Source organism: Myodes glareolus, chromosome 17 (assembly GCF_982192425.1).
Source record: "Myodes glareolus chromosome 17, mMyoGla1.1, whole genome shotgun sequence".
NCBI classification, from domain to species: domain Eukaryota; kingdom Metazoa; phylum Chordata; class Mammalia; order Rodentia; family Cricetidae; genus Myodes; species Myodes glareolus.
Window position 1 is genome coordinate 20,717,324 of NC_142042.1, and position 24,085 is coordinate 20,741,408.

At 40.9% G+C, this 24,085-nt stretch overlaps 2 protein-coding genes and 1 long non-coding RNA gene across 6 annotated transcripts in view; 2 read left to right on the forward strand and 1 right to left on the reverse strand.

Annotated features, from left to right (window-relative positions):
• C17H4orf17 (chromosome 17 C4orf17 homolog) overlaps nt 1-4,147 on the forward strand; it is a 29,327-nt gene extending 25,180 nt beyond the window's left edge. The window contains exon 9 of the mRNA XM_048456855.3: nt 3,805-4,147. Within this exon, the coding sequence (XP_048312812.3) occupies nt 3,805-3,992 (188 nt within the window). The 3' untranslated portion in view covers nt 3,993-4,147. The remainder of the gene's footprint in view (nt 1-3,804) is intronic.
• Nucleotides 4,148-7,351: 3,204 nt separating this feature from the next.
• On the reverse strand, nt 7,352-22,917 carry Trmt10a (tRNA methyltransferase 10A). Of its 4 annotated transcripts, none has more exons than XM_087897537.1 (8): nt 22,778-22,917; nt 19,183-19,379; nt 18,115-18,277; nt 15,168-15,239; nt 14,152-14,226; nt 12,316-12,465; nt 10,608-10,713; nt 7,352-8,887 (listed from the first exon to the last, which is right to left on the reverse strand). In XM_087897537.1, exons 2-8 carry the CDS (start codon nt 19,359-19,361, stop codon nt 8,622-8,624), a joined length of 1,011 nt encoding a protein of 336 aa, XP_087753663.1. In that variant the 5' UTR covers nt 19,362-19,379; nt 22,778-22,917; the 3' UTR covers nt 7,352-8,621. The 4 variants fall into 4 exon arrangements, with proteins under 4 accessions (XP_087753663.1, XP_087753662.1, XP_087753664.1 ...); XM_087897536.1 differs by lacking the exon at nt 22,778-22,917 and adding an exon at nt 22,276-22,610; XM_087897538.1 differs by lacking the exon at nt 22,778-22,917 and adding an exon at nt 22,382-22,535.
• LOC148119338 (uncharacterized) lies at nt 21,661-23,343 on the forward strand. Its single transcript, XR_015735302.1, has 2 exons — nt 21,661-21,754; nt 22,180-23,343. It is a non-coding gene; the product is annotated as an uncharacterized LOC148119338 (long non-coding RNA).
• Nucleotides 23,344-24,085: the final 742 nt, after the last annotated feature.

Consider the following 24,085-nt stretch of genomic DNA (forward strand, 5'->3'; position numbering starts at 1 on the left):
ATAGTAGACCCTTATCCTACTGATCCAGTCCTTGGCCCAACACCCTCACACATCACCAACTCCAAACCATCCCCACCAGTAGTTGATTGTTTTTACTCTTTGCTCTTTGGCTCTTAGAGGTGGCTACCCAACTCCTAAATAAATCACATAGAGTCTTATTCTTTCTTATAAATGCCTGATCTTAGTTTGGCTTATTTCCAGCCAGCTTTTCTTAACTTAAATTATTCTGTTTACCTTTTATCTCTGGGCTGTTACCTTTTTCTATTTCTGTATACCTTCCTTTAACTTCTTACTCTGTGGCTTGCTGTTTAGCTGGGTGGCTGGCTCCTAGTGTCCTCTCTCCTTCTCTTGCTCTTCAATCCATCCTCTTCTTCCCAGATTTCTCCTATTTATTCTCTCTGCCTGCCACCACCACCTATTCTTTCTCCTGCCTTGCTATTGGCTGTTCAGATCTTTATTAGACCAATTGGGTGTTTTAGGTAGGCAACGTAACACAGCTTCACATATAAACAAATGCAACATAAAAGAATGCAACACATCTTTGCATCATTAAACAAACATTCCACAGCATAAATAAATGTAACACATCTTTAAATAATATACTACAATATTTCCTCCTTTTGTCTAAATAAAAATGTAACTTTAACATGTAAAAATATATACAGTAAAACAGTTAGCAAGTAAGAATTACATTTACAATATTAAGTCCATCTGTATTTAACAAATTCAGAGAAAAAATTCCATTATCTAGCTTATCTTAATGATCCCAAAGTTTCATGCCTAATTTACTCTATAATAACTAAGGAAAACTAAATCTCTATTTTGTCTTTAACTTCATCAAAGCCCACACAGAAGGATTACCTGATACAGAGGTAATATTACCTGATACAGAGACATCTGTCTGCCTAGACAGTCATCCAAAGTTCCTATGCAAAGTTGGAGCATCCATCTTCTACCTAAAGGCCTAGAATACCTGGCAGACTTTTCAGAGAAGTAGGAAATTTGAGGAACTGTCCTGCCTTGTATTGGCAAACTTCATCGGGTGCTTTCTTCTGTGTCCTGCAGAATGTGCGACAGACTCTTCTGTGAAGCAGGGATCTTGACTGTCCTACCTTGTTTTGGCAAAGTTCAGCAGTCACTTTTTTGTGGGTCCTGCAGGTCCAGTTAATACAATATACAGTCAAGTAGTCAAGGCAAAAGCAGTTTCTTGCCCAGATGGCTGGCCTTGCCACATTGAAAGCAAATTCCATATGGAGTTTCTTCAATGCCCATCAACCTTATTTGAAGTAAACTGGTACTGCCAGGAGCAGATGAGTCTCACTGTCATGAAAAGCCCTAAGTTAACAAAACATTTTAAATGCCATAGTCTATATGTCTTTGCAGTGTTTGAAGACCATATATCTAAAATATATGGCTATATTAATCATGAAAACATACCTAACATATTTACAAATTTGATTGTTACAGATGACTACCTACTAACCTATGTTTCTTGATTATCCTAAATAGTCTATAATAATAGCTTTCAAAAACTAGAATTTTACCTTACATTTTTAAATGAACTGCAAAGGTACAATACCTTAAACAAGAGAAGAAATATATATATAGTGTAACAAAAATAACTTTAAACTTGTATCAATATACTGTGTTCCCCTAAATGATAATGAATATTCATAACCCACCAAATAACCAAAGACCACCCATCCCATCTCTTGGGAATGTGGGTGTTGTGTTCTTCAGACTGCTTCCTGTTGTCTGTGAGTGAAGACATCTTTAGGGGTCCCTGAGAAAATTTGAGATAATGCCAAGTCATGTGAAGATCAGCAGTAACCTTTGTTTATAGATATCTGTCAAGATTCAGGAGGTCAGCAGGGCTATGATAGTACATGCCTATAATCCCAGCATTTGGGAGGCAGAGGCAGGAGGATCTCTGTGAGTTCAAGGCCAGCCTGGTCTACAAAGCAAGTGCTAGGACAGAGTCCAAAGCTACACAGAGAAACCTAGTCTCAAAAAACAAAAACAAAAGCAAAATAAATAAATAAATAAAACAAAAAACAAACAAACAAACAAAAAATATTCAGGAGGTCTTAAGCCAGATGGTGGTGGCACATACCTTTAATTCCAGCACTCAGAAGGCAGAAGCAGGTGGATTTCTGTAAATTCAAAGATAGCTTGGTCTACAAGAGCTAGTTCCAGGACAGCTAGGACTGTTACACAGAGAAATTCTTTCTCAAACAAAACAAAACAAAAGATTCAGAAGGTCTCCCTTGATCAAACCTGATCCAAACTAACCTGGAACAAATCCACAGCCTCTTGTTTCTTGTGGAAACAAAAGCAAAACCTCTTTCCCAGAGCATTTTTTATTTACATTTGACAAATACATTTTTGACTACTTTTTTAAAGTTAAGATAGCCCTACAGTATCTAGGTTCAATTTTGCAGTTCTGTATACAATCCTCATGTCTCCCAGCACTGTCTTCTGTCCATCAGCAGTCAAAAAATTCAAAATCAATATAGCGACATACAGGATCTAGACTCCCTGTGTATTTCCCATCTTACTTGGCTTTTTGTTTTTGCTTATATTACTTTTTACTCTCTCTTTAAAGACTTTACTTTCTTATGTTTAAACTATCCATTTCTTTTTATGACTTTCCATACCCTTTATCTCTCTTAAGCCTAGACACATTGTAAAACACGCTGGAACCAGTTTAGAGGACTTTTCCGTCTGGGCCTCTTTTACGGCGTATCCCTAGTCTTTTTTGACTGCCAAACTTTAAACTGCTAAGCTACAGCTTATTGGCTGGCTGTGCTCACTTCTAGGCTCCTGAGAGCCATGTCTGAAGCTCCTGGTCTGGCTGGAGGCATGTGACCTCCCAACTCTAGAATGCTATTGTCCTGTACTGTGGCAGGTGTTTCTATTTAGTTTTTTGGTTCCTACTTAATGTGCTCAAGGGCTCACTGTCTGGCAGAAACTCCTAAAGGAGTCGTATCATCTTTTTATTTTTATTTTCTAGCTTTTCAGGCCCTATAAGAAATATGAGCCTCACATTGGTACGCCAAAATGTAGTTGATTGTTTTTACTCATTGCTCTTTGGCTCTTGAGGACCTACCATCCAGCTCCCAAATAAATCACACACAGTCTTATTCTTTCTTATGAATGCGCAACTTTAGCTTGGCTTGTTTCTAGCCAACTTTCCTTAACTCGGATTATTCTGTCTACCTTTTCCCTCTGGACTTTTATCTTTTTCTACTTCTGTATACCTTTTTTAACTTCTTACTCTGTGACTTGCTGTTCAGCTAGGTGACTGCTCCCTGGAGTCTACCTCTCATTCCCTTTCTCCCACTCCTAGATCTCCCCCTATTTATTATTTCTGTTTGCCAGCCCTGCCTTTGCTTTCTCCTGCCTTGCTCTTGGCTGTTCAGCTCTTTATTAGATGAATCAGATGTTTTAGACAGGCAAAGTAACACAGTTCACAGAGTTAAATAAATGCAACATAAAAGAATACAACACATCTTTGTATCATTAAACAAATGTTCCCCAGCATAAATAAACACACCTTTAACTAAAGTCTACAACACTCACCATAACCTCTAAGAGAGAGAAAACAGATCATGTATGTTAGCACAAATCTCTCATTGAAGGTGAATGTGGTAAAAATGATCGATTCTGTTATGACTTGAGTGTTTTTGAATCTCTAACCTTCATGTTCCTTCTATTTTTAACTCCACACCACTCACTAACAAAACAAGGTAGAAGCTACATTCAGTCTCTCAATTACAGTCTTATTTTTTTTTCCTATTTCAGGGGCTGAGACCCAGTTGTTTCTAAGAAGAAACAAGACAAAACTACCTGTTACAGAGTATTTCAGCAACCCAAAGTCTTCTCTCAGGCCCACTACTCAGGACAGTGGATTAGCAAAACCAGTGTCAGCGAGAAGTATGCGAGGACACAGCTCTCAAATAGCAATCTACCCTTTACCACACCAAAGGTAGATGAGCACTGGCCAGTTCCTTCACAATGATGAGTTTCACACTGACAAAACATCTGAAACAGTTTTAAAAATAACTAAACGGTCCTCCATATGGCACATGTAAGTCTCAAAAACATGTGTATATAATGCTAGAAATAAATATTAATGAAGACATTATTTCTATTTGTATTTACTTTTAATACACATAAAAGAAACATTCTTATTTAAATGCCACTTCCTGTCCTGTACTAATAGTAGCACCTAAGCATAGAGCCAATACCAGAAAGCCATCCATAATCAGAATTGAGCGCTGAATCTCAATCCAGAGTGGGGGGAAATTGTTCAAGAATTTTAACATTTGAGCCAGTTTTGGCAACTTATAACTTTTCTATGTTTGGAAATTGTTATGGAAAAATTCTCATCTCCTCTCCGAAAAGAAAAAAGTATAAAAATTAGCCTTAATTCATAAGTCAGAAAGTTTATTTCCACTCAGTGTTAATGGTGGATGGTAATAATCAATATAGGTTTTTGTGTTTTGTAAATTAACTATTTTGGGCCCACAGCTATTATTCTATTAGTAAAAGTTTGTAACGTGCTATGGTTCAACCATAACAGGGTTTGTTTCTTACTTAAGAGATCAGGGCTAATGTTCATATACAGTGGATCCCTTTGCATTGCTTGTTGATTGAGAGGCCCAGGATCCTTCCACCTTGTGGCTCAATAATCATCTAGGGTATCACTGCCAATTGTACCCAGCAGGCCGAAGAAAATTAGACCAAAGGAAAGTGCTAAATTTTCTATTCTTGCTGTAACAAAGCCTTACAAACTTTGTGATCAATGCCACACGATTTTATTTTACCATAATTCTGGAGGCAGAGATGTGGAATGGGCTATTATGGAAATGAAGAAATTTTCCTTTGGGAGGCGCTAGGAAGAGTCTGGCTTTCTGTCTTCTACAGGCGATCCACACCCCTTCATTCACGGCTTTCCTCTATCTTGAAATAGAACCATAGTTAAACAAGTAGTTCACTTCTTATAACGGATCAGTCGGACACTTTTTGGCCTGCTTCTTTTAAAGATCACACTAGGCCTGTTCTCCAGACGAACACAGATCATCTCACTGGGGTCTGCGGAGATGGCTCCATGGGGAAAGTGATTACTTTCAGGTCTGATTTCCTCTTTCCAATTGCTTAGCTTTTTTTTTTTTTTTTTTGGTAGTGAGGCTTTTATCTCAAAAGTTCTCTTTACATGTGTGCATACACACATGTGCATGTACTTGTATACACAGCATATGTGTGTATGCACTCATGTATGCACATTCTACAGGCACCTTCTGCACATGTAGTTGAAAGGAAAGGATGACCTTGGTTAATAGTCCTCCTATTCTACCTTTGTGAGATGGGTATCTGTGAATTGTCTCCTTTGTGTGCCAGACTAGCTGCCCTGCAAGCTCCTGGGGACTCTGTTTCCATTTCACATCTCCGAGTATGGACACTGGCACATAGGTGTTCACACTAATGTGCCTTGATTTACTCATGTGGTTTCTGGGGATTTGAACTCAGGTCCTCATGCTTGCATGACAAGCACTTTTACTCACTGATTCGTCTTTCCAGACTTCAAGTTTTGACGCATTGCTATAATCAGAGAACCTGATACCTTTAAGTATTTTCCATGATAGTCCAATATAATGACTTTTAGAAATGTCCTACAGATGATGGGAAGCAAGTTAAGTTCTTTTTATTTTCAACATATGATCTTGATCTAATACACCAGTTATTAATTACACATGGTGTTCTGATTTCTCACATATTTACCCTTAGACATTTGCACTGCCCTGGCACAGGGAACAGGACTTAAAGTTTCCTTATAGTGATGTAGTTCTACTTCATGTGACCCTCCAAGTCATCTCTCAGATTGTGCTGTGAGGTACAGCAGTGCTGGTTGGGACAAAGACACATAAAGGTTTGATCTCGCATGACTGTGTTTTATGTTAGCAGTGTTTTTACTGTTTTAATAAATGATACATATTTTTTTTGCCCTGCGAATATTTATTTGTTCTGCCAGAAAGTACATTTTAAAAATCTTGTCAAGGCTTGCACTCTAAAGGGACGAGCCTGCAGCTGGTCTATTGCTCTTTCAGAGCAGGCGACGTCAAGGGAGAAGAGTGAGAAACGAGGGAGATAAAAACCGCGAGAGAAAGCCAGCCTGAGAAGGCATCACCACGTTCCCACAACTGTTGGTTCATCCCGACGGGATAAATGTGCTAACAGTCACACAAATAAGGACACTGAGTTTGGTGGCGTGGGTGTTTTACAGTGAAAACATGAATGCCAAGGCTGAGACTTCATCCAGTTCCCTAATCTTCCCAGAAACAATCCCGACTCTTGAGCCTGCCACTGACTCCTGGAAATATGTTAACCCACTGCACATGCTCCCAGTGAGCTGGAGAAAGAGGGAGAAATACCTCCCTGACTACTTTAGCCCTCTGTGCCCACTAGTTCAAGTCATCTCTACCTGTTCTTTGCTCACTTTATTGCTTACCTGTTGCTGTACAAAAAAAAAAAAAAAAAAGTGAGAGAAAGGGACACATTAAGATTTTTATAAAAGGTCTTTAAGTTCTATTTTTAGAGCCAATCTTTAAATAATTCAGAAATTGGTTATTTGAAAATGAGTACTGATTATTGTCTTCTGGCCGATGCTGAAAGAAGATATGCTGTTTTAAATGTGTGTGTGTGCCACTTGTGTGCAGGTGCCCTTACAATACTGGTAGGCAGGGGTGTGGCCCTACCATGCTTGATTCTGAAGATGCAGCCTCTGAAGCTGTAGAGAATAAGTTGTGGTTATTTTAGCTCACTCAGCCTGTGCTGATTCCTTACAGTACACCTCAGAAACCTATACAGAGCTTTTGCAATTAATAAGAACTAAACCATGTGGTAATTGAGATAATTTCCTCATTAATAACTTCCATAATTAATAGGATTCTATTCCACATAGAACCCGTGGGAGGCACTGCAGTAGGCACTCCTCTCTGGATGCATGACAGAACACCTGGACAAAAGCAGGGGAAGGGCAGGCCAGGCAGCAGACCTAACTGGCCTGCCACCTAGGAAGCACCTGTCACATTTTACCTGAACAAAGAATTCTGAACGGAACAAAAATAGAACTGGCTATAAACCCTCAAAGCCCACCCCCAGTGACAGGCTTCCTCCAGCAAGGCTTCACCTCCCAAAGCTCCCACAATGGCCAAAAACAGTGCCATCAGGGGAGACCAAGTGTTCAAACACGGGCACAGGTGACGCTCACAAAACAATGTTATCAGGGGAGACCAAATGTTCAAACATGGGCACAGGGAACTCTTACAAAAATATAAACCTCAGACAATACAGTAACATGAACTTTATTCTTTCAGAACTGTAGTGTGGATATTTACATCCATCCATTGTTTATAGACTGTGAAATAACTAGCTACAACAGAGAACTAAGAAAAGCAGCAGACAGTGAGCATCACTACGGAATCTAACAGGCTTCCACCTAAGTGTGATGTCAGCACACATACATGTTATATAATAAACTGCAAGGACATTAGATCTGCATACACTCCTCTGGAATTGCCATGCAGAAGCTGGGCAGCTCCCCTCTGCTCCCTCCTCCCTTGGCAGTTTCCAAACTACTGTTTAATTTTGGATTTGGGCATTAGTGCATTCAATACAACCATTCCATGGCGATACATTGATTACAGGACATTCTGTAATCGTGGACTAGAACGTGAGAGCTAAACGTGCGCATTCTCCTGTATGCTTATGTTGTTTATACAAACACACATTTACATTAGTTGGTATAGTATAGTAGGAGGCAGATGAACAATATTCACATTAAAAGCTAACATATATGTAGATATATGTTATTTACATGAAAAGTATATAGAAGGAAAAGATATTACTTTTTGCTTTAAACTGGAGTAAAGACAAATTGATCCTTCAAAAATAATATTGTAAAATAATCTAGTCAGAAAAAATTTAATTTTGTAACTGAATTAATTACTGTCATTAATGGATTTAAGATTATTCTTGTGATTATTTCGGAAGTATGAGAAGGCATCACAGGGAGGCACAAGAATGGGTTCCACTATCCAAAATGAATGCATTACTGATACTAGCAAACAACTGGTATTTCTCCTAGAATTAACTTATTTCTTAGAAAGAACTGTACTGAACACAAAAGTTACAGACAGAAGGGCAGCCTTCCGAGTTCAACATTGTAGTAGACACACAGAACACTCATGAAATCTGCTCCAGTAGAATCAGACAGAAAAGTCACCGATGGGAACATAAACAAACACAGTCAGAAGGCACGTTCTGAAGAATATGCTCCAGGGAATGAAGGAGAATAAAGGCCTAAGACTACGGTAACATTCTCCATGACTCTGATTTGAGGCTTAAAACAACTTTGAAATGATACCTTTAAGTTTTCTCACAGAAAACCAAACAATCCTTTCTTGGTGTTTAAAGAGTTTCCATTATTGTTGACTCTTGACAAGATTTCAAATTCCACAACAGCGATGAGAGAAAATGAATTTTCTTATAGTCGGAGAATTTGGTGGTACCACCCTCTCTGGGTTCTCCTATAGTGTAGGACAGCAAGGGAAGGCTGGTCACTGTGGGACAGGACTCACTGAGGACACTGGGCTGCTCTGCTGGCCCTGCTGGCCCTTCTCTTCTTTCTGTGGTGAGTCAGGGTCATTCCCGCAATGCTCTCCCTCGCTGGAACTGTCCCATCCTTCTGGCCGGGGCTGCTGGTCCTGAGGAGAGCTTTCACAGACTTTGTGTGCAGGAACAGCTCCTTTCCGCTGGGGTAAGATTGTAAAAAATGCCTCTTGCCAGTCTCTTGTTTCCAAGAACTCCAGGATAATTTCAAACACTGCAACAAGGACAAATCGCGGTCACCGCGATGCTGCAGACTCTACAATGTGCTGCGTGATTTGTCCCAGTTACTGCCAAGTTCTCCCCTCCTCCTTTACAGATTTTTCATTTGTATTTTAATAAATAATGCTTGCCTGAAGATCAGAAAGTAAAATAGCCCCACTGGTCAGTCTTACAGACCAGGCAGTGGTAACACACACCTTTAATCCCAGTAGCCACACTAGTTTGCCACAGAAACTGGGTGATACCTTTAATTCCAGCCCTAAAAAGGAATATAAGGCTCAATCTCATTCTGAGATTCCTGGAGGCAGGACCGCCATTTCTGAGGTAGAGTTAAGAGTCAGTGGCTGGCTGCTTTGCTTTTCTGATCTTCAGGTTAACACCCAATATTTGTCTCTGGGTTTTTATTAATTGTGCCACCTCCTTCCTCCTTTTGGCTACCAGGGACAAGTTGCACGGTTCTCTAGTCTTTATGTTCTTTCCAACTTTCCTCAGTCAGTTCTTAAGCTCCAGAAACTTACTAGGTTGGCTGCCCATTACAATCAAGAGAGGGCCTTCTGAGGTCCTATTATTCTCCATCTCTTATGTACTAACAGACAATTCAAAGACAGATGCTGGGCTTTCAGCTGCATTTCCTCTGTCTTCCCTAGAGAGAATCACTCCAATGAGTCTTTTGCTTTCACATTTGTAGAAGGGAAACTATGCTGTCCCTAAGTTCACCACACTATGAGAGGGCTCTCTAGATAATTTTATAGAAAAGTAATTTCCACTAAATATCAAAGGTTTTCAAAGAAATTTGTTCCTTGAATAAGTAATTTCATTTTTCTAATCCCATAAAGCCTAATACATAAAAAGTATTTAAGATTATATAAATTGTTGCGTATTGACTAAAATTGTGTCTAGAGAGATTGCTCAGTGGTTAAGAGCACTGGCTGCTCTTACAAGGGACTGGGGTTCATTTTCTATCACCCACATAGTTGCTTACAATTACCTATAACTCCAGTTCCAGGTGATCCAATTCCCTCTTCTATCCGCTAAAGGCACCAAACATGCACTTGGTGCACATACATACATGTAGGCAAAACACTCATACACAGAGAATAAAAATAAATCTTAAAAAAAATCATTGAAGCTGGGTATCATGGTGGCACATGCCTTTTATCTCAACATCCAAGATGGAAGGAGAGGCAGGCAGATTTCTCTGAGTTCAAGACCAACCTGGTCAACTTAATAAAACCCTGCCTCAAAAAAATTTTAATTATAATTTAAATAAAACTTAAGGCGATGAATTATATCTAAGCAGTGGTATATCACAGTGTTATCCAAAAAAATCAATCCAAGTTTAAAATACTCAACAATGGGAGGATGATTACATGATTATCTATTTAGTGGTTGGAATATCACATGATCACTAACGATCAATCGCTTCATCAAAACTATGATCAAGTGAGGGACAGAAGGACAGGCCCCTGGATTAGCGATGCTGAGAAAGCCGGCACAGGAAAAGATCTGGGAGGAAGCACCCATAAGCTAACAACAAGTATCTGCGCATCACGAGATTAGAGCTTGTTGTTTTTACACTTTGGTATATTCAAATATCCCTGAAGTCCTGACTCTGTTTCTAATAAACTGACTCCCTTTTCTGCTGTTGCAATGGGAGACACAGAGTCTCCTTCCCAGCTCCCTCAGCTCCACCTCCAGCCACCTCTGCGGCTTACCGTGATTGACTGCCAGGACCTTCCGACTGTTCATCTTCACAAAGTCAGCCAGAGGGAGCTGGGCATGTTCAATCCCGTAACTGGACGCTTGTTTAAATGTGAGTCCCTGAAATACAGACACTGGGACTTAGATGCTGTATGGTCTATAAGAGTGTAGGCATTCTGCAGGACTTCAGTGTAGAAAACATTATCTGAAGAGCGTGTGCGTTTTAGTCCTGACAGTAAGAGGACCCAGGTCTAACCACCTCACTTCTCGGAGGAGAAGAAACGGCATTCCCAGCAGTTAGAAGCCTCTCAGTGGCAGAACAAGGAATGCCAGCGGGTCTGTTTTCTCATCTTTCCCAGCCCCAGCCCCATTCCTCACAGAGTTAAACTCTCCAGCTGAATTCAGAGGGAAATACCATCATTCTTTCCGTGAGAGTAAAACGTATAAAGGAAGTTCAGTTTCAATCACACACTGAGGCACGAGAATGGCAGTGAAATGAAATCCTGACTGAAAAGCATTTCAACTGTCCTTGTAGTTTATTTTCCCTTTCCATCAACTAAAAAACAGGCAGGAAATTTGTATTTCTCAAACATAAAATGCTTGAAGTCTATGTCTATGCCAGATGAAAATTCCCAGAAGGCCATGCAGGAAGTGTAAGCTGAATCTTCTCAACAAGTACTTAGCATATTGGGGGCAGGGTTAAAGATGAGAGGAACCAGGAGTTTTTGGAAGAAACTAACTTATTACAATGTGAGCAGAGAATCTGCATAAATTATAAGCTAGGACGTTCCACTGAGAACAGACAGGTTGGAGACAGGGCTCCTTCGATGTTCTAGAGCTGCTCACACAATGACAAGTCACATCTGGCAACCTCAAGATTACAATTTTAAAAATTCCAGTTTCTCTGCCATATTACACCCTGGCGCTCCACAGCTGTGCAGCCACTGCTGGACAGGCAGATGTGGTCACCTAGACACAGCAGAAAGTGGATATACACACTGCTGCCGAAGAATACACAGTTTCTTCATATACTGTGCTGACAATATTTCTTTAGGAAGAAAGAATGAACTGAGCAGTACACAATAATGCTCTCGTCAGAAAGCGGAGATGTGCAACTTTTTATCTCTATAAAAACATGAGGTGAGGAAAGGAGGATAGGAGAGAAAAAAAATTGGAAAATCATATATTTATTTAAAAACTACTATAGAGCTGGAGAGATAACTCTCTCTCCAGCCACATGGTGGAGCCACATGGTGACTCACGGCTGTCTGCAAGTCCGGCTCCAGAGGTCATGACATTTTCTGACCTTCAAGGACATCAGGCAAGCACATGGTGCAGACACACACGCAGGCAAAACATTCATATACATAAGATAAAAACTACTTTTTAAAAAATTGATAAAAACTTCAATGGCTTAGCACTTCATCAGCACCAGAGTCACTAGCAACACAGCACAGCCTACACACGCAGGCTCGGCAGCAATCCGTCATCTCCAATAATCTGCTCTGCCACCTAGCACGGCTGACGTTAGGCTTAACTTCCTTGCTCCTACACGTGTGAAATGTAGAAAGCAACTGCGCTGAGCTCCCTGAGCTGCAGGGTGGGGTCAAGAAGGTAACATGAAGCCCTTTGCTTCGCTTAGGTGACAGGTGCTCCAGAAAGCCCGCTCGGCACTAGGGCTCTCACGGTGAAACAGATGGAGGCGGGAGCAGAGCACAGTACCTTGTGGTGGTTGTGGTCCACTAACCCCCCAATCACATAGGCCTTTGACTCATCTAAGTCCTTCAGGACATTAGGAGAGTCTGACGTCAGATAAACCAGGTCTTCTTTCTTTATGAGTTCACTATAGTGCTCTGGTTTGATGTGGATATCCTTCGAAAAGAAAAAGAGAATGAGTGTATAATATTAGCAGGATATGATGAAAGCTGACAAAAATAATTATCCTCTTTTCCCATGAGAAACCTGTCCAAAAGCATCTGAGAGTCTGAGAGGCTATTGCTAGAACAGCATTTAAAATTCATAACCAATTCCTCACCTCATAGCTTGGTCACTGACATATTCTACTAACCTTATTTCTTTGGTTGGGGCCTCGGTCCCTAACTAACTCCACACACTGACAGCAACCTAAGGTCCTTAAATGTCACATGCCACTATTCAGTCCTTTCCTGGAGGGTCAGCTCCAAACTCCTTAACTTAGGAACTCTTTCCTGAATCTGGCACCAACCTATTTATCTCATTTTATCTCTGTTCCAATAGTAAACAATAAAAATGCATTTTCCTGCTTTCTTGATCACAGTGTTCTCCAGACAAGAAATGATTTTTCCGATTACATCTCCTATGTGAATCAAAAGAAGGAAACGCCAGCTTAATCAACTGAATGTGTCTGTTTCTATAAGGAGACAAACTTGAAAGCTTCTTGACCAAAACTGTCACTTCAGAGATACAAGACTGAGTAAGAGAAGCCAGCCTGGATTTTTCAAGTCACATGAATTGCCTGAACGATATGTTACCAGACCCTGACTTTTATACAGTAATCTTAAAGAAAATCCACAGAAAATGTCTGACACAGACATTTAAATTATATGCTACTGATTAATATAATTCCTTTTCTGGAAAACAGTATGCAATGAATCTGACTCCTACACTTAACAGTGGCCTCAAGAAGCATCTGAGTAACTAGATGCAACGGAATCTGTATTTCTCTAGAAAAGTAAGGAGGTAAATATAAGCTGGCAAGACATATACTATAAAGTATGCCCGTCTAATGTATTCATTATTTCATAGAAAAAGGGATATGCATCTAAAAGACTTGCTAAGGATAATCTTGCATATGTCCATATTGTATGCTTTTAATGAATGCAGCTATTAGATTAGTAGGCACTAGGAGGGAAAGCTGGACCCTGATAGCAGAAAACCGACAGTAAGCAAACATGTACAGGCATAGCACAGCACTCCTCTCAACAGAAGAGCATCCAGCCAAGCTGCCACATCTGCACCTAGCAAAGCTAGCCGCACTGGTACCGAGCCAAGCTGACCACATTTTCATAAATACCTAGAACAGGGAAATTATACATCACAAATAACATTTAAATCTGCTAGAAAAGTAAAAAGTAAAAGTTAAAAAATAAAAAATAGATAAATTAACTTCAACATATCTTCACGCACTATGCCCATGTCCTATCCCCGCCCCCCTTCCTGATCCAGCAGGTTTCTCACACCTGTTACAGCACACGCCAACTCACAAGCCAGATGCTCACATCTGAGGAGTTTACAGCCACGTTTGGTGACTGGATTTAGATGTAGAGACACTCAAATTTTAGAGTAAGGTTTTGAGATATTTCTTTTATAAGGAAGTAGCTCTAAACTAGCAGAGATGACTTATGAGACTGATTACTAATGAGCAGACATGTCATTGTCTCTCCGCTTCTCCCCTGTGTAACTCTAGACACAGACGTAATGGCACACAGGTTTGAAGCACGGCATTTACTGAGATAAAACAGAGGCCTTCCAGCAGCGTAGCGGTACTTGAAATCACATGAGAGAGGACTGTTCCACTACCTTCCAGTTGACCCATCCTTTGTCATTTTCATTCATGTTCTTCTTCAGTTGACCTCCATGGCTTGTCAAATAAAACTGATGAGCAATTGGTAAGAGAAAAAGAAGGAAAATGATGAGATTAGTTCAATATTTTACTTCCATCATCACTCATCTGATCACCAGTGGAAGGTAAAATATTTTTCACTGATTTAGAAAAAAAGAACTTGTGATCAACCCTGGACTAGGTGGTAGAGAGGACATGTGCTAACCCACTGGCTGCAGCATCCCAGCACATCTTCATCCCTCTCTGCCACTGAGGACCACGCTGCAAACTCCCTGCCTTGATCAGGTTCTCACCCACCTCCCTGGGGGAAGGTGCTGCTGCCGCTATTATAGTTGTTAGTTTTGCTGCTGTAAAGCCTTCCCTGACACCCATTTTACAGCTGAATCAAGGATGCTGAGGGCCTTGTGAAGGAAAAAAAAGGTAAAGACTGTCACTGAGATAGGACAACACAGTCCACACTGCTCCCTTGTGGTGAGACGCACATCTGAGCACAGCATTTTGGGCAGCTCTTTGGCTCGTCACTTCTCTGAGGCAGCAGTCACAACAGTAATCAAAAAGTCTCCACAATCACTTGAACTAAGTCTAAGAAATCCTTTTCAGAACGGTCAGTGACTCAAAAGGGAATGTAAAACAGACACACTGCTAAGAGGTCCAGTTGTACACATCAGTACAGGGGCAGCCTATCTCCCCTCCTTTCACACTCCCCATGGCTGGGGGATCCAAAGCCGAGAAACTGGTGTGAAAATACACACATGCCCTACAACAAAGACACCCAACTACATAGCAGTGAGCAGACTGAAAATGTACAAGACTGGTGACTCATTTTCAAAATATTTTTGTAGAAAAAAATGATGAACTAAGTATGATACAAGAAACCTCTAATACTCTCAGATAAGGGCAGCTGGAACAATCCATGCCTCTTGTCATGGGAGATGGGAAAGAAAACTGAGTGCTTTTCACCTTTCACACACACCTGCACAGGATGTGATGCACGTCGGTTTTCTGCATAGCAACGTTGAATCTGCTTATGAAGCTTCTTAATATCCTATAAAATAGCACAATTTAAAAATCACCTAAGGCTACTCTGTGGTATCACAGGAATAGAATAAGCAGGAGGAACGGCTAGGTAGGCAAAATTCTTTTTTTTTTTTTTAAATGTAAAGGTAGCCGCAGAGGTGGTGGCCCATGCCTTTAATGTCAGCACTTGGGAAGCAGAGGCAGGCAAATCTCTGTGAATTTGAGGCCAGACTGGTCTATAAAGCTAGTTCCAGGACAGCTAGGGCAACACAGAAAAACTGCCTCAAAGTACCACTGTTGTGATAGTTTTCATTTGCTTTTTCTACATACTGATAAAATTACTATAAGTTAATGCTCCATAATTCACGTTTCCTGTTCTTTAAAGTCTCTATCTATTCAAAATGCTGTTGACGCTGTCTTAATAGACAACTAAAATACCTTCTTTCTAGAATCATGCTATTTCCACACTTTACCCCAGTATCACTGGTAAAATTCAAGATTTAAAACAAAATGTGTGCCTGTTTGCACGCTTGGGTATATGTATGTGCACCACATACATGCGGTGCCTCTGGAGGCCAGAAGAAGAGGGTCAGATTCCTTGAAACTGAAGTTCCACATGACTGTGAGCCACCACATGGATGCTGGGAACCAAACCTGGGTCCTCTGCAACACCAGCAAAACAGCACCAACATGGACAACCAAATCCACTGAAAACATGAGAGAGTTTGGGAAGGAAGTCAAGACACAAAGAGAACAGAGTTAAGCACCAGCATTTTCTCAGGTGGGCTCTATTTGTTAGAGGCAAGTGCGTCTCATTTAAGAGAGGCTTCCTGACTCAGCTTTAGCTGAAAAAAAATCCTGCAGCCCTTTGAAGAGGCCCCGCCACCAAACACAACAATAATGTTTATGAAGAGCCGACAGCATCCTTCTTAGTAGCGGCAGAAACCTTTAAACTCTAGAGTTGTGGCAATAAAGTACCTCTGCTATAAAGCTAGACTCTTAGAAAGCTAAGGAATGGGGTGGATCCAGCAGTCAAAGCCATGGTTTTAATCCTAGCCATATTGCTTAGCAAATTAAAGACTCATGTGGTCAGAAAAAGAGAGGTATATAGTAAAGATAGATTCAGGCAGAAAAAAAAACCCTCTAAATAGTTTACAGTGTGTTTAAAAATATAAATAGGCTTGGGAGAAAAAAGAAAAAGGATAAAATCCTTTAAAAAAGGAAGAAAGGAAGAAAGAAAGAAAGAAAGGAAGGAAGGAAGGAAGAAAGACAAAGAAAGATGAAAGAGAGTAGTTGGGTGTGGTGGCATACAACTTAAATCTCAGCACTTGGAAGACAGAGGGAGGGGGATCTCTGTCAGTTCAAGAACAGCCTGGTCTACAGAGTGAGTTCCAGGATAGCCAAAAATACACAGAGAAACCCTGTCTCAAAAAAACAAAAATTAAAAATAAAAAATAAAAGAAACAGAGTTTAGAAATAAAGGCATGAAAAGATGGAAAATACACAGAAAGTCTGGATACTGTATGTTATTATGTTCTCTTTGAATTGTTTGATGGCTGGGGAAAGAACAACAGCTGCTAAAAGACATCTGATTATAAATGCTGCTGGATTAATACAACATATATATTTTGAAAATGTTTTGACTTCAAAATTTAAGTCAAAAGATATGTTACTTTGGAGAAGAGGATTTCCTTTTGTTCCCACTGGAAACGAGAGGCTGTGGATTCATTTATTCAGTCAGGACTTGACCATAATCCTAAATTTCCTTTAGGTCCGAATAAGATTATCAATGCTTCGAATCAGCAGGAAGTAGCTAGAAAACTATGCCCACATTCCCAAAAAATGAATTATGGATGTTTGTCTTTGTTTAGAGTGTTTTGGTTTCAAGTTGTTATGGATAATGATCAGAAAAAGTTAAACAAAGGAGATTAGATTCAGAGTTCTTGTTCTGAAAAAAAAAAAAGTGGGAGGGGGAGTTCTGTGGGACAATGATCTTGTACCCTGTTAAGATTTGTCACTTGTATTGGTTTAATAAAACACTGATTGGCCAGTAGCCAAGCAGAAAGTACAACCAGAGTAGGAGAATTCTGGGAAGAGGAAAGAATCAGTCTGTAGTTGTCACCCAGACACAGGACGCAAGATGAGACTGCTTCACTGATAAAACGTATCAAGCCACATGACTAGCACAGACAAGAATTATGGGTTAATGCAAGATGTAAGAATTAGTTAATAAATGGGAACTTTGGGAGAGGGTTGAAGGGGAGGGGAGAAGCACTGAGGGGAGCAGAGAAAAATGTAGAAATCAATAAAATCAATTAAAAAAGAATTAGTTATTAACTAATTTTTATTATTAATTTTTATTATTAACTTATTAAAAAAGCCTAAGGTAATAGGCCAACCAATTTATAATTAATGCAGGCCTCTGTGTGTTTCTTTGGGACTGAACAGCTGCAGGACCAGATGGGACAGAAACCTCTGTCAACAAAACTGAGCCATATCTCCAGTCATGCTACAGACTTTTTTAAAACAAATTTTGAAACAGCATCTCACTAGTTCAGGCTTGTTTCAAATGTGCTATATACCCTAGGCTGGCCTAAAACTCTCAGAGATCCTCCTGCCTCAGTTTCCCAAGTGATTACAGACAAGTGCCATTACAGTAATTTCATAGATTTTTATAACTAAAATATAGTAATAATGTTTTACTATCTAATTATGGGTAAGTGTGTACCTATGCATACACAAACATATACATAAATATGCATATACATATCAAAGCTCTTAATTTAGGAATAAGAAATTTTGAAAAACTTAAGATGCAGTTTAATACATAAGTACTATCTGTAATATTACATATGAGAGTAAGAGTGATTTAGCCTAGTTCACATAAAGGAGCCCTGTGATACCTTTAACACCATCAAATCATCAAAGCTACAGTCAATGATAAGGCGGAGGCTGCTGTGAACGACGTCTCTTCGAATGCGCTTCCTGTCACTTCCATCTGAGCCAGATTCCAGCTGACACTGCCGCTCTAGTTTCTTTCTCTTCCGCCTTTCCTTTCGTTTTTCCCTAAAATTTGTAAACAAAACATTTTGTTATTTGTGTATTTAGACATTCACAAGACTTCTAATTAAACAAAAGACTGATTATGTCTGTAAAGAGCCATGGTTGTAGGAAAGACCTCTTCTGTGGGTAGAAGAATCAGATAGCGGCTTTATTTTCTTTATTTACTGCCTGCAATAACTACACATGGAGGAAGTGACTTTGTAAAGACAATATAAAGCTTTCTCTAATGAATAACTCAATATATCATTCAACAGTTTCATTACTGGGACTATGCTATGCCTAAGAAAAACTTAAGAGTTAAAAAACAAAAAAATTAAAAACTTAAAGATTTATGAAGACTTTTACTTTTATAACTCATCCCCATTATCTTGTTCAATAATTGGGAATACTAAAAGAAAATTTCACTAACTTTACTAAATGAACAAAACTAAAAGTCTAACGTTTTTCTAGTCTCTTATAAGTTTTGGCATTAGACAATGGCCATAGCCTAGATGCTTTCATGCAAACCTGTTTTAGCCACATCTATGTCGGGCCAATGTTTGACCTTCCTGTGTTGTTGTTTTAACCCATATCTAGGACACTGATACGGGCTCCCTTGTCTCAGCTATTCCAACAGGTGTCCTGCTGTTCAGGCAGTTTAAGGAGAGACGCTGAGCCTGACATTATCAGTATTGCAAAAAATGAAGTCACAATTCAAAGCATGTGCAGTTTTAACAGCAACTCAGTGTTGGCTAATAGCGCGCATAACCTTAGTTTTTCATGGCTTCAGTTTTAATGAAGACAGCTACCGACAAGAGTGACACCCCGCTGCTGAATGAGATGCAGCCTGCTCGGAAGTACGCACTTGCGCAGTGCACTTGCGCAGTTCCCGCTGCTGAATGAGAAGCAGTCTGTTCAGAAGTACGTACTTGCGCAGTTCTCGCTGCTCTTCCCATTGCTTCTGCTTCATCAGCTTCTTCATCTGTCGTTTAGATATTGGCTCAGTCCCCGTGTCTAGTCTTGGCTTCTGCCCCTCCTCTTCGTTCACACCTAACTTTTTCTCCATGTTAGGAGTCTCGAGAACTGCTGGCAGCATTTCAGATGACATATTTGTTGTTTCTGAAAACTGGGAAAGCAACATTTTTTACATGAACAAATAATTTACAAACACAAAGCAAAATCACCCAAACGGCCAATAGATGCCAACAAATGTCGAACTCTATCAGTAATAAAAAAAAAATAACAATTTAAATAGCAAAATTCCATTCACTGGCAAGGATCTTTTACTACGTTAAACATGAGTTAAATGCCATTTGTTGGCAGTACTGGCAGCGGGCTGAAGAAGTGGTGTTTACTACTGAGGTCAGCATATGGTCTTTCCAGAGGGCAGGTTAGGTTTTCAGAGCTGTAATCCACCGATACTGTCCTAGCTAGCTTCAGCTGTCAAGCTGACATAGCCCAGGGTTATGGGAGGAAGGACCAATGGGGAGACTGCCCAGATGACAACTGTCTGTGGCCAGATATGTGAGAAATTGTCTTACTGTTTATTGATGGGGGAGGGGCCAGCCCACTGTGGGGAGCCCCATCCCTAAGCTTGGTCCTGGCCACATAAAAAAGCTAACTAAGCATGAGCAATGGAGTCAGGCGGCATGCAGCATACTCTGGTTTCTGCTGGAGATTCTGCCATGACTTCCCACAATGATGAACTATGATCTACAGTAAGCCAGAGACACCCTTCTCACATTCTTTGAAAGTACGGTGGGACATTAGTTGAGATTTAGCTGATTCTTATTTCATACTGACAGGAAAAATGAGTAGATATGGAAATGAAAGTATTATCAAACAGTTCCTGTGTTTGATAGTGTATCTATCGCCTAACTTAATACTCAACCTCATGAGAGCTGACTGTAATTACATTTACTTTAAAAATAAGCCATCATGAGATGATTTATTCGGAATTGAAAAGGTATTAAATCATTCCTATGAAACAAGTCATCATAAACAAATCTAGCATACAGAATATACTCAAAATACTTGGTTGATTAGAGCGACAAATGAGCCTGACAGTGGTGGCGCACACCTTTAATCCCAGCACTCAGGAAGCAGAGGCAGGCAGATCTCTGTGAGTTCGAGACCAGCCTGGTCTATAAAGCGAGTTCTAGGATAGCCAGGGCTACACAGAGAAACTGTCTCAGAAAAGCAAAGAGAGGAAGAGAGAGAGAGAGGGAGGGAGGGAGGGAAGGAGACAGGAAGAGAGGGAGAGAGGGAGGGAGGGAAGGAGGGAGGGAGGGAGGGAGGGAGGGAGGGAGGGAGGGAAGCAGGCTGTGGAATGATGTCCACCAGGAATGACATCACTGATGCTCTTGAATCACAGTCGATGTGAGATCTGCACAACACTGGGTCATCAGTACTCTTACATGGAGTGGGAGGAAGGCCCCAGCCCTCTCAGAGATCTCTACCCAGTTAACAGTTGGCAGGAGGAGGGCAACATGAGACCCTACAACTATCTGCAGTTAATGGTTGCCGAGGGGAAAAGGGAGAGAGACTTTCTTTAGTGGTGTTACAGAATTAGTACAAAGATGCCCATGTTTCTGGACATACCATGCTACTGAAAGGAACCCTAGTTAAACACAAGAGAGAGAGGGGGGGGCCTTATGACTCAAACCCAGCACTTTCCAGTAACTTAAAACCTTGGGGGTGGGGGTTCTGAGGGGACCATGCTGACTGCACGCTGTTGACAGATGGTGCTGAAGCTATTGAACTCAAAAATGTACAGGAAGAAGGAAAAAGCAAGACTCATTAAACATGCAAACTTAAAAGCAAAACTAGGACAGACACCAAAGCTACACAGAGAAACCCTGTCTCGAAAAAAAAAGCAAAACTAAAATTCACAGGAAAACATTTTATGAAACAAATGTCTAATTTCTGTTTATCCATGGCAATATTTTTCAGTAGTTCTCTCTCTATGTTGTTCAGAAACCTGAAGTGCTGAGCTATACTGAGAAAAAGGCATGTTTTCTCACTCCCCGACACCAGGGGGCGCCTTTGTCTTTCACATCTAAAATGTCTCAAGTTAAATTTAATTTGACCTATCACAGAATGGTGACGTTTTTTGAACAGCCTATCGAAAAATAAAGAAACATGAACTAGTCCTAACTAATATTAATTGATTTTAGCGATTCTCGAAACGTTGTGCTGGGTGAGTTTCCTGAGCCAGACGCACTGAAACACATATTCGTGAAACACAAATAAAACACTAGCCGGCTATCTTATTTCGGCTAGACTTTACCAAGATAGCTTCCGCTCCGACTGTCTACCACACAATAAACACATTGTGTACGAATCTGCTGCAATTATCTGTTATGCAAAACATGACATTTTTGAGCATACTTTGTTTCAGTTGGGGTTATGACGTAAGTCTCTATGGCAGAGCCTGGGAATCCTCCTTGACCAGCAGTGATGCTCACGGTACATTTTCATCCACAAAGACAAGTTAATCAAGTATTTAAGAACATTTTAGAGGAACTATAGAAGCAAAGTGTGAAATTTTAATGAAGCACAATTTTTTTTAAAAAAAATGGATGGCTAATTCATGGATATTGGTTATAGATGGGATTATAAAATTTAGAACTGAACGATGACTAAGGGTATTTGGTATGAGGAAAGCATTCATCATCGCTAAAACAAAACCCTCGTAGCTTTTAAGTTTTGTTTTCGGGAACTGCCAAGTTGCAATACCGGCAGAATGGAATCAACGACCTGCCGGTAACAGGTTTTATTCTGTTTTGTTTTTTAACATGTTGGTCAGTTTCGCAGTAAAAACAGCCCTTTGTTCAGTTGTCAAATCCCTTTGCCAGAGGTTGGCTTGGGAGGAAATCTTAAAAGACAGTTTTGTTTCGTTATTTTAAGTGATAATCTCCTACTAGTCTCTTTACAGCTCTGCACAAATAGCCACATTTCAAACACGAAGTATTTCAGTGACATCAGGCAACTCGTGGATCTTAATCTCATCCTCGGCTCACCACGAGGCTCGGCCGCATCTGCAGCAACCGGCCCTCGGCTCCCTACATCCGACCGCCGGGCGCATAGGGCGCAGGGGAGAGGAAAGAGGAGCGGCAGGGACGGCACCTGGCCCGCTCTCTAACGACAAAGCAGCGCGGCGACAGGCGGCCCGCAGACGCCACATTTCCTTTCCTGTCTCACTTCCGGCGCGGACCCCCACGAACAACAGACACCCAGATACTCCCGGGCCCAGGGCGCGCGCAGACACAGGCCCGCGTGCGCGCCCCCGGAGGGCCGTGAGCGCGCGGACGCACGCAGCCGACCAATCATGAAGGCCGCGGGGGGACCGGCGTGAGACGCGCCACCTGACGTCACTTCCTCGGAGCAGGCAACTACTTCCCAGGCTCCTGCCCTCTCCCCCGGAAGCCGTGACTGCAGCGGAGGGCAGCGTGGTTCGCGTTCCTTTGGCATCCGAAAGGCTACCAAAGAGCAGCCGCGCCACAGCCGCAGCGCCATAATTACCAAGCCGCGGGGCCGCTGGGAAACGCCACGGTGCGGTCAAACAGCCTTTCTGAAGTGCCCGCTGCTCCACGCCGCAGTCCTCCTCCAGAAACTTCAACTCCCAGAGGCGGTGGCTGCACGCCTGGTTACGCACTTACGCGTTACGTCATCGGCCTGCGCCAATTACATACTTAAGTTGGGGAAGGGGCGGTGCTTCTAGAGGGCGGGGTCAAGGCCTGGGTTTTGTTGAATAGCGTGTAGCCAGAACGAGGTGTTTTTCTGTTGGCAGGCGCTGTATTGGTACTCGTTCGCGTTTTGTTCTTGTAGAAGCTCGGGTCGCGAGAGGAGGAAAGCCCCACTTTTAAAAATTAAAATACGAAGCAGACGAAATTTTTTTTTTTTGGTGTTGAGAAGATGATCTATTGCCCAAATAATTTCTAATTTATGTAAGAAGCAGTTGCCAGTATCACATAAGTTTTCCTAACTGGAAAAAAATTGAAAGAGAAGTTCTTAGTAAAAAAGCATTCAAATTGGAAATTTTAAGGGTTTTTTTTTATCCTTATTAAAAACAAACACATTACACTCCATTCTTTGAGGTTTTCCTATGCTATTTTGTGAAACACTAGTGATATTTCATCGTTTGTAACATTTGACCTTATATAATCTTTTTGCTAAATATAGACCAAGTCAACCAAGAAGAAAAAGCAGTTATGCAGATTGACCCCCGTTTTAAAAAAAAAAAAAATTGGCCTTTTTGATTGATGCCTATGGTAGAATTTGGAGATAAAAACAATTTTCAAACTTAAGTAGACTGCCCTTTCAATATTGAAAGAACGATGATGTACGTTATTCTTGATCCTTGCCCTTTGAACATGGTTACATGCTCTTAGATAAAACTGAAATGTCTCTGAATTTAGTGACAAAAGTGAAGCCTTTCTTTAAAATCTCGAGTTTTATTTGGGATGTGAGCCAGGATTCTGGGTTGGATCTCTCAAATCTAAAAGATTTCTGTTAACTGACCATGGCATGAAATCTGGATCCGTTTGTGATCTGTTAGTAGGACATCTTTTTTCAGCTGCCTCCATATCAGGGCAGGGAGTAGCTGAGGAAGGATTAGTAATTGGATATGGAGCCCTTCACATGTAGGTCGTTAGATTCAGGCTGGCATCGCAGTGTGCCAAATCTTTGAGCAGCTGTTCAGTTGCCCCCGTGGGATCTGTTTTATAAATAATGATACATTTTTAGAGGTAATGCCTAGCATCCTGGGTATTTAAAAACATCTTTAAGTTAGGAGGAAAATCCTCAGTTTAATGATGTTAGCAAAATTTG

What these genes read in the sequence shown, in the direction of transcription:
- Trmt10a (XM_087897536.1), bottom strand. An exon ending in ATGATTTGATGGTGTTAAAG is followed by an intron (nt 15,240 to 18,114) that starts GTATCACAGGGC and finishes GCTATTTTATAG; the next exon opens with GATATTAAGAAGCTTCATAA. An exon ending in TGGACCACAACCACCACAAG is followed by an intron (nt 10,714 to 12,315) that starts GTACTGTGCTCT and finishes TCTGTATTTCAG; the next exon opens with GGACTCACATTTAAACAAGC.